This window comes from Lactuca serriola, chromosome 5 (genome assembly GCF_051521515.1).
Source record: "Lactuca serriola cultivar US96UC23 chromosome 5, Lser_US96UC23_V15, whole genome shotgun sequence".
Lineage (NCBI taxonomy): Eukaryota > Viridiplantae > Streptophyta > Magnoliopsida > Asterales > Asteraceae > Lactuca > Lactuca serriola.
Genome location: NC_136412.1, coordinates 268,295,874 through 268,307,028, shown reverse-complemented (window position 1 = coordinate 268,307,028; position 11,155 = coordinate 268,295,874). Strand labels below are relative to the sequence as shown.

Here is an 11,155-nt window from a genome sequence, read left to right as displayed (position 1 = left end):
ATATATATATATATATATATATATATATGTAACGGTTATAAACAGTAAAAACAACGACTATATTGTTTTACTCTCAACAAATATTTCACTCTTCTATCAAACAAATCAATTTCAAGGAATCAAACTTCAAGATGATTCATCATTTTGTGATAATCATGACTATAATAGTCATATTACTTTTCATCCCAATCCTTAACATCGAAGATGAAATTTCATCTACTTTTAGGCGTGTATGCAATGTTAGCTTTACCACTTTTTTTGTGTAATATTTATTGAAATAAATGGAGTTTAATATTAATTTTTATTTTGTTTAAAATTTATAGTTACAATATGTCCAACATTGAAAAGATCGAGTTTGCAGCACTTGAAGTTAGTGGGAAAAACTATGTGCCATGGATGATAGATGTAAAAATGCATCTTGAGTTTATGGGAATCTCAAATGCTATATATGATTTTAATAATTGTTTGGCACAAGACAAAACAAAAGCACAAGTTTTCCTTCGTAAGCATATTGATGAAATGTTGAGATTTGAATATCTTGATGTTAATGATCCAAGTATTCTCTGGAATCTTTTGAAAGAAAGATTTGATCATCAAAAGGAAGTTATACTTACAAATGTTAGAGATGAATGGAGAACACTGAGGTTTCAAGACTTCAAGAAAGTAAATGAATACAACTCAGCTTTGTTCGGAATCTGTTCACAACTCAAGTATTGTGGACAAGAAGTTACTGATGAAGATATGTTGGAGAAAACTTACTCCACATTTCATGCAACAAACATTACATTGATGCAACAATATCGTATGCAAAAGTTCACAAGATATTCTGAACTGAATGCATGCCTGCTTGTTGCAGAACAAAACAATGAACTCTTGATGAAAAACCATGAATCTCGTCTGTAACACCCCTAGTTCAGAAGTGCAAGTTCAGGGTTCTTAGTGTAAATAAGGAAGGTCGACTCAGCGATTCGATGGATAGACTCGGCGAGTCGAGTCGCGGTTCTGGTCACGTGTTAAGTGACCAACTTGGCGAGTCGGCAGCTGGACTCGGCGAGTTGGTACTGAAGGGAGAAAACCCTAATCCGGGGATTGTGCCCTATATAAAGCACATTATAACCCACCTTTAACCTCTTTGCTACCCATTTGAGATCCAGATACCCTCATCTCGTGTGTGTGACTCCATTGATGAAGAATTAGAGCTTAGAAGAGATTTTTGGTGTAAGAAGCTTAGGGATTTAGAGGCCATCATCAAGGGGCCTGGGAAGATATGGAATCTACTTCTATTTGGGCACATTTCAAGGGTAAGGAACCTCCTCCTTAAGCTATTTCATTATCGATTCATGAATGGTGGTTGATTTGGGATTCATTAGCTTGTTTGGGAGCTATCTCGAGTTTGAGGCTTAGATATGAAGTTACTACTTCAGATCTAGACTTGTGATGGCCCAAAAGGTCATAAAGTTCCTGTCTAAGAGTCATTGGTGAAGCCCTTTGTATTAAAACCTAGCCCTAGAAGTGTTTTGGGCTTATATCTCCTTGCTTTCACTCCGCTAACTTATGTTGATTTCTACAATGACATGGAAGACATAAACTAAAAATTTCTATTATTCTAATAAACTTGCTTTTCCTTCATTTGGTTTTCATGTAATGTCTTTCCTACAATAAATGAACTTTCTTTATAATAATTATTACGATTATGTTTATTCGCTTATTATTTCTTTTATATGTGAAGTTTAACATGAGTCCAATTGGAGCATAACACCAAGGAAAGGTTAGAGATCTTGTATAGCAAATAGTAGTAGTACACATACTATTTTGAAATCAAAGAAATATTTTTCAAAATTAGTACCAACAAAACAGTCATACATACAATATTAGATCCTGCAGATTTGATAGAGGGAACTGGGAAAGCCCATTTTATATTACCAAATGGTACAAACTTTTGTATAGAAAATGCCTTATTTTCTCCAAAGTCTAATAGAAACTTACTAAGTTTCAATGACATATATTTCAAAGGAAACGACACAAACAAAAAATTTCAAAGACATATATTACAATATTAGGTCATGCAGATTTGATAGAAGGAATTGGGAAAGCCCATTTTATATTACCAAATGGTACAAACTTTTGTATAAAAAATGCCTTATTTTCTCCAAAGTATAATAGAAACCTACTAAGTTTCAATGACATATATTTCAAAGGAAATGACACAAAAACTGTGACCATTTAAAATAAGAAATATATGTATTTTATAGACAAAAACCATGTGCTTGAAAAACTACCAACACTTGATTCTGGTCTGCATTATACATATCTACATATGATTGAATCAAATATGGTAATCAAAGGAAAAGATTGTGATCCTAGGACATTCAGTTTATGGCATGATAGGTTGGGCCACCCAGGATTAACAATAATGTGAAGGATAATTGAGAATACGCATGGGTATCCATTGAAGGACCAAAAGTTCCCTCAATAGAACAACATAAAACCATGTAGATCTTGTTCCCTTGGAAAGTTAATTATAAAACATTCTCCAATGAAAGTTGAAAGGGAGTCACCTAGATTTCTATAAAGAATTCAAGATGATATATGTGGACCGATTCACCCACCATCTGGACCATTTAGATACTTTATGGTCTTAATATATGCATCAAGAAAATGGTCTCATGTTTGCCTATTATCAAATCATAATATGGTATTTGCAAAGTTTCTTGCCGAATTTATTAAATTAAGGGCACATTTCCCTGATTATACTGTCAAAATAGTAAGACTTGATAATGCTGGTGAATTTACTTCACAAGCATTTAATGGTTTAGCTAAATCACTGAATAAACATCTCCAGGTAATAGCTAGACCATTAATAATGAGGACCAAACTTCCTATTTCTATCTGGGGCCATGAAATCTTACATGCTGGATCATTGATACACATGAGACCAAGTTCATATCATGTATATTCTCCACTACAACTTGATTTTGGTCAAGAGCTAAATATATCCCATTTGAGAATTTTTAGGTGTGCAACATATGTTCCTATTACACCACCTCAATGGACAAAAATGGTGTCACACCCCCGGACCAGACGGCGGAAATGTCCGGAGGCGGGTGACTTCATTGTGCAGTATCATAACAATTGAATATAAATGAAACAGAGCAATCCAAACATCATTCATTGAGATAACAAACTTACATTGTTTACATATTGTATTTGTTCTTCGAGTTACACAAAAGATACATAAGTAGAAAAGAATCCAAACTACAGCTAAATGATCTTGCACCAGTGTCCCTTGTTTTCTGCTTACTAGATCCCTGAGAATACAAGTCGTTTTGAAAAACGTCAACTAAAAAGTTGGTGAGTTCATAAGCATTTTTGTATAAAATCATTTACAGTTGTTTAGAATCGTTCTCGTTGTACTTTCAGAAAATCAGATATTTTCTATGAAATCATTTGAAGTCTTGCCTTGAAAATCATGGATATATGTGTGCATGTCATTACTTTTGTTCATCCTTATAAGGAGTGATTTTGAAAAGTAGTGTGATTTGTAAAAGCGAGCTGTGTCCGGGAATAGTTCTTTTGAATAGTAACAATCAACCGACTCAAGAAAAATCTCTTATTTTCAAAAAGGAAATATGGTTGAAAATCATGTTCCTCTTATCGAGTAAAATTGAGTGTGTGCGTTCTAGTTTATCGTTATCGAAATCGTAAAAGAATCGTTTTCCCCAGAAACTCCTATATTTTCTGCTACAAAATAATCGTAAGTTCTGGTTTATCGTTATCGAAATTGTAGAAAATCGTTTTCTCCAGAAAATCCTATATTGTCTGCTATAAAATATTCGTATGTTCTACTTTATCGTTATCGAAATCGTAGAAAATTGTTTTCCATGGAGTCCTACGCTTTTTACTTTGTAAAATAGCATTATTTCGACTCTATGCTCGTTAGGAGAAAGAATCATGGCAATGGTGGACATTTTATACGGTGAAAAGAAAGGACAGTCAACACAAAAAATGCGGACCATCACCTATCACGTATAGGACAGTCAACACAACGTGCCAAATTTTATTTATGAGGTTTTCCTTACATAAATTTCTAGTTAATATAACATATTCTAGTGAGTCGTTATAACCATACTAATCATGACGGAGTGCCTGTTTTGGCGTTTCTCAGGCACCTTCGGTTTGGAAAAGACATTTGTCACCTTAGACTGGCCTGTCTAGCTGTAGCAAACAACGAAGGTGCGGGGTGTCAACCCCGTATAGATCTATACACAAATTCCCGCTCTCCCTCCAGGAGACTCTGGCTATAACTCCTTACAGGACTTAGACGTACACTAATATTTTTATATTTAGATACTTTTGAGATTTGCCTGACTAGAATATTAACAACCTTTTGAGCAATCGTTAGAGATTCATTATATGTTAGATTAATAATGAAACTCGTACTTATCGAATAGAAATATCGTTCTCGTTCCATATTGTTAATTGTGCTCGTTAACTAGGTGCTCGTGTTCGTTCCTTTTCGTTTATTGAAAAATAAGTCATTTTAGTCAAGAGAAAAAGTGTCAAGTTATAATTTATATAAATCTATAACTGCCGGTTATGACACACATTTTCTGTTTTATGACATATATAACATTACTTATGTTCTTGGAAGTTTTATGACAGCTGCTTATGACATGCAAATGTTTCTGTCATAAAGGCTCTATTTGCATATTTTCTTGACGCAAACTTTTATGTTGAATATTTATAAAATACTCCCTGATGGTTTGCAAAATAGTCACAAAGTTTCTATTTTCGAAAAATCACTAGAAATGGTGTCCACTTAGTAAGATCCCTTTCATAACTTTTTATCTTTAAACATGGAAGCATAGATAAAGGGGTTAAGTTGGACACACTCAATGGTTGGGAGGTTCTTTTGTTCAAATTATCCTCTGTTCTTTGTGAAATTTAGAAACCCTTCGTTCATGAGTATATTACTAAATAATAATTTAATAGTATTTCATACACATATAAACATACATATATATGTAATCATTTAAGAGTTTAGGCAAGATTTGACTTGTACTCTCCCCCAAAAACATTAAAACATGGAAAAAGGTGGGGGTATGAAGCTCACTTTGAGTTAGTTGAGGAGTTGTCTGAAGTTATGGAGTGAAGATCTCAAGCTTAAACTCTTGTTGAGATGAGGAACTTCCTTGGGAGGGATGCTTTCCTAAGGGTGATCATCACATATTATGAATAAAATAATATGGATTCATCTTGAAATATTATAAAATATTAGATGGGTGGAGGAATTTACCTTACAACTCCAGGGAGAAATTGAGAATTTTGTTTTCAACAAGTTATTGTTCTTGCTTGGAGATGAGTTTTGAGAGAAAATGAGAAATGTGAGAGAATATGTGAAGTCTAACCCCTTCACTGTCGTTGCTTTGGAGTATAAGAAAAGGAAAGGAATCTTTGATGCATGGGAATCTGGTGGTCCATGCATGGATATTTGGTGGATAAAGCATGGAGTACTGTGATTTGCATGGGAAATGACGAATTTCATCAATTCACAAAGTCAATCCTTTTGTCCTTTTCTTGATTTAGGATAAGGTTTTCCTAAATCCCAACCATTTATTTTTATGAAGAGTATGCTTAAAATAATTAATTTTAGCATAAATGAATGGTTTTATGGGTCTTAGCTAAGAAAAACACGAGTTTGGTTGGATTTCCGACCTCAAAATACCTTAAAATGGTAAAAAGGTCCAGAATAGTCCAAAATTCGGGGCTAATAGTGAATTTCGGAACTCTAGGGCAATTTCCGAAGCTGTTAGTTAAATTTCGGAGTTATATCTTAAATTCCGGAGGGAAGGGTGAAGGCTGCGAGGGTCCGAAGTGGCCAGCATGTGTGTTCCGGAGGTGCTGTACGAGTTCCGAAGTCAATGCCCACTTCCGGAGTCAGGCGCGCTTTTGGGTTGGTCCGGACCGAGGGTGCGAGGCCGGCTGCAGCTTCCAAAGTAGGTCTTCAGGCGAGGTCCTTCCAGAGCTTACTCCTTCCGGAGTCATGCAAGAGGGTCTGAAGCACATGGGTTCCGAGGTGATTCCTCCTGATTCCTTAGAAGGGTGTTCAGATTAAGATGGTTCTGGACCAAGAGGTTCAGGACCAAGAGGAGTCCGGACCAAGAGGTTCCGGACCAAGAGGGTCCTTTTGGGGTTCCTCTTCCGGTTTTTGAGCTGTTTTTGTGACAACCCAAAAATTTCCGTTAGTTTTAACGTCGAAATTAAGCACGTCAAAATTAGCCAAATTTATATTGACTGGATTTAAACCCATAAGAATATTTTAAATAATATTCGTCAAGCGAACCAAAATTAAGGAGGTATAATTTTAAAATTTGTCGTGTTTAACGGTAGTCGTGAAAAACGCCGTTCGCGGTTGGTGTCGGGTGAACCCCCAACCAGGCCATAAACTCCACCCTATATAAGGGTTGAGTGGGTTTCATCCCAACCTTTTTCCCACCTTAGAAACCTTCTCTCTCTACTTTCTCTCTCTACAAATCGGGTTTTGGTCAAAAATCGCCCCTTCGAGCTTCAAATCGGTAAGTTAACCTTCCTAACTTGTTGTTTATCTCATCTAGCTTGGAAATTCGTGGCTTAAACATCCAAAAACCCCAAAAACAAGAGTTTACGGTCTTTGGAGCATCCTAAAACCGTAAACACCTTGAAAGAGGGTTTTGGTGCCCAAAAACCCTTCCAAACCACTTCTAATGCTTAGCAATGACTTAGAGGCTTGTATGAAAGGACTTAGAACACCAAAATCGTAACAAATGGGGAGTAAACATGAGTTTACGGTCTAAGAATATTCTTAGACTATAAACCCATCTTCAAGGACCATAAACACCTTTTTGGGTGTTAAACTACCCCTCAAACACCTCCAAAAGCTTCCATGAGTGCCTAGAGCCTTGTAATCCTTCATTTGATGCACCAAAACACATGATTCATGGACTAACATGAGTTTACTGCCGTAAACTCATGTGTTTAAGGTAGTAAACTCCCCAAGAACACCTTCTTAGACCGTAAACACCTTTCCTAGGTGTTTAAGTGCCTTTAACACCTTCCTATGCCCATATAAGTGACTAGAACTTTATTTCCTACCATTTAAGACCTAAATACATGAAGGGATTGACCAAGTGAGAGTTTATGGCCGTAAACTCCATGTTTGCTGCCGTAAACTCCCTAAAATGGTCCATTTGGAGCCTAAACCACTTCCTATGCCCTAGAATTGAACCTAGCCTAATTCCATGAGTGAGATAAGACCTTAAAGCATCTAAGGACACACCACCCATGAGTTTACGGCCGTAAACTCATGGGGATATGGTCTTAGGGCCGTAAACTCTATAAAGAGTTTACTCTTGAAGAGTAAACTCCCTAACTAGGCCATACACACCCTTAGATACTACCCGGGACACCCCTAGCACTTAACCAAAGTATTTTCCGCACTTTAGGATGCGTATAGGTGTTTAATTAGTATTATATTTACTAATTGTATGTAAACATATGTCATCATATGTTAATATGTCACTAAGTGTGTTCAAGTCTTTACTTGACACCGAGCACCCAACCGGCACTTTTGTTCGATCCACTTACAACAGGTGAGTTCATACCCCTGAATTAACCTTTTAAATGTTTTTACATGCTTTTATGGGGAGGGGGGGGGATACAAGTTAAAACATGCCAGTTATCATATCAATCATATGTGATTAATAACCCGCATGCACAAGGATTTATCACACTTTCAATTGTTTTACCAAGTATAATACCATAGATGGTTTTCCAAAACGTTTTTACTTGTTTAAATCTTTTCTCAAATTACCTCTTGTGCTATATGTTTTACTTCTAAACCAGTTACAGCAGTGTTTTAAACTAAGGTTTTCTTTACTTATATTGTGTTATCAAATTATATTCAAAACGTGTTTATGAACGGTTTTCAAAGCTTGTTTTACATAACTATATCAAGTCGTAAATTCCTATTTTTTTAGGTTTTCCAAAAAGGTTTTACCACGGTTTTCTTCTATACTTCTATACTTCTGTTTTCGTTAAATGCATGATTGTACTTCTATAGATATATAAATAATGTTTAAAAGACTTAGGAAGGCTAGTTCGCCCTATTTCCTTTTCCTCGTTGGGATGTGGTTTGGTGGGTATCGGATATCCGTCCGAAGGTCATTTAAACATTAATTATATATCATGTATACACATATAGACAAAAAGGTTTACATCGGCCAGTTCATTTCCCTTGGGTATCAAGGGCATCCTTCCATTCATCATTCATAGATCAGAGACACTAGTAACTATTATAGGAATAGTTAGGAGGTTCTATTCATTCTTTCTAGTACGAGAATTCCACAGGAGTCAGTTCATACGCAAGTCTATATCATTTCTCCAGCGCCTCTAATAGAATTCAGATTACGAGATGCATCTTCAAGACACAGATCTCCCCGTCATCGAGTTGGTAACCAGAGTCTCCTGTAGGGAGAGCGGGCATTATGTGTACAGATCTATACGGGACTGACACTCCCGCAACCTGACTGCTAGCTACAGTCCACGACCTACCAAGCCAAGGGGTAACAAATGTCATATTTATTCCGACGCTTGCAGGGTGTCAAGTACTCTAGTGTCAATCAATATGGTTACGAGTATCTCCATGTTTACCTTATAATTCATGGCCTTAAGATAACGAGAATCTATCACTGTGTTCTTGAAACCACCCACTTAGGATTTTCTCTTGGTTTTAAACCTTGCTAGCTGTATCTTTCATTTGATACTGTATGGGGTCTGTGTTTCTTTGTTTTAGACCTTGCTAGCTGTATCTTTCATTTGATACTGTCTGGGATCTGTGTTTCTTTGTTTTAGACCTTGCTAGCTGTATCTTTCATTTGATACTGTCTGGGGTCTGTGTTTCTTTGTTTTAGACCTTTCTAGCCGTGTCGTACATTTGATACCGTCTGGGGTGTGTGTTTCCTTTCGTTAGACTGAGCCAGGCGTATCATTCATTCGATACTCTCCTGGAGTCTATGATTTCTTTTGCCTTTGTCAGCAGTATTTTCTGCTGAGGCATATGTTATTTTCCCTAATGTTTTTACTAGTGATATTCTCCTACTTTCATTAAAGTCAAATACCGTATTTTGGTAATGATAGTATTTCAGGGAAAGCTTCTCCTTAAAACATAACACTGTCAAGTCTTGGTAGAAGACTGCTTTTAATTAGAAAATATAGGATTTTCTGGAAGAGGCACTAATACACCGTAGATTCTAAACTACTACTTTTCATAAAGTTATTCTGAATAAAATACTTACTTACACAAATGACACTAAAATACTTATGAACTCACCAGTATTTATAAAAAATGTTGATACTCGCTTTCAAATTAACTTGTATTCTCAGGTCAGCAATAGACAAGTACACCCGGGAGCGTTTGTGAAGCCAGCCTAGAACCGAGCTGCATTTATACTAGTTCTGTATTACTTTGATGTCTCTATTTAATGTAACTTATGTAAAACTATTACTATTAATGCAATGGTTGTTGTACTTTCATTACTATACTGCATATGTTGTGATACTTGACATGACGTCATCCACCCCAGAACGTTTCCGTCGTTCTGGTTTTGGGGTGTGACAGATTGGTATCAGAGCATTGTTTATAGTGAGCTAAGTATATCTATTCATAAAATATATACATCCTATAAATACATAGGGATAAAACACTCTGACCAAGAATTATACTTTAAAATATAACCATATTTTACCAAAGTATAAGAACATCTAGAATTTAAACACTCGAACACAAGTATCACAAGAAGAACAAGAATAAAAGTCTTCGGATGTTGAGCATTACCGTCAAACTTGGGCAGTTATGTAATCGTAAGCTGGAATGAATGTAACTTGAGTAACTACATTTATTCGAGATGCGATGAACGTGTGCTTGGGAGTGATAGTGGTGTTGCAACAGGTCTGAAACTTACCAACTAGGAATGCTAGAGCCAAACATAAAGTTTAAAATACTATGGGGGTATTTTGGAATACTAAAAGACTCACATTAATCCCAGAATCATATTCAGAAGTTAAGAAACAAACAAGAAATTAAAATACCATAGGGGTATTTTAGGATCCATAGATAACCTTGTGTGAAGAACTAAAAAGATCCTTATTGATATACCTACAATTACAGAGGGTATACTCCCAAGGTTATATATAATAAGGATCCATAGACTAAGAATGTGTGGTTTCGCTCTACTTCCTTTTCCTCGTTGGGATGTGGATATAGAGTAGTATCACATATTTGAAGGCCTATCGGATCTAAGCTATATATGATTTGTGTACCCTATGTAATTGTAGCAGAAATCGATATGGATCACCCAGTGAAATGTTAATAATCTCTTAGGCTTCTTTAGACATTTCCATTCTCGCACGAACCCTGTAGAAAACCCTATCCACTTCAGTACTTGGCAGAAGAGTTGATTCAGACCCAGAAGAGGTTCATTGAGAAGATTTCCAGTTCGGAAATAAATGAACTAGATCGAGACTATTGAAATCACCAAGTGCCTATACCTTTTTAGGGACATGGTGGGGAATTCGCCTAAACTTCCGAGATTTCTAGTCATACATCATGAAGTGATGACATCCAGAGTCAAAATCGGAAGTAAGACAGAGTAGAAATTCAATATGTCTATAGGAGAAGAGAACCCTAGGTAACTACCCGAAGGAAACCAACGCCGGTCCCAGTCAAAGATACGAGGTAGGCAGAGGGAGCCAGTACATGGAACCTGAGAAGTGTCTTTTCCTCGTGTTCGTCACGCTAATACACCCATTAAATAATACAATTTAGTGAGTTAGTGATCACACTACTCACGCTATGTGTTAGGTAAATCACTTTTTCCCGTTGCAAGTAATACGATTAGAGCGGATCCCCACACCTCTATTGAGAGTGTTTAGCCATAAGTCTTCATGAGCCTTTCTTCCCGTGGTCTTCGTTCCGAACTGTTCTCAGATTCTTTCCAAGCCAGAGAGTGAACCTTTCCCAGTATAAAGGTAACTTAGTAGCAACGACTCCCATCTTATGGCTTTTCCGATACTCATACTCCTACCTTGAATACCCGGACTACATCATAGGGATGTAGGT

The 11,155-nt window shown here is 36.5% G+C and overlaps 1 protein-coding gene across 1 annotated transcript; it reads left to right on the top strand.

Moving 5' to 3' along the window:
- The first annotated feature begins 330 nt into the window (after window positions 1-330).
- Window positions 331-903, top strand: LOC145050480 (uncharacterized). The gene has a single exon (XM_078998725.1). It carries the CDS (start codon window positions 331-333, stop codon window positions 901-903), a length of 573 nt encoding a protein of 190 aa, XP_078854851.1.
- The last annotated feature ends 10,252 nt before the right edge of the window (window positions 904-11,155 follow it).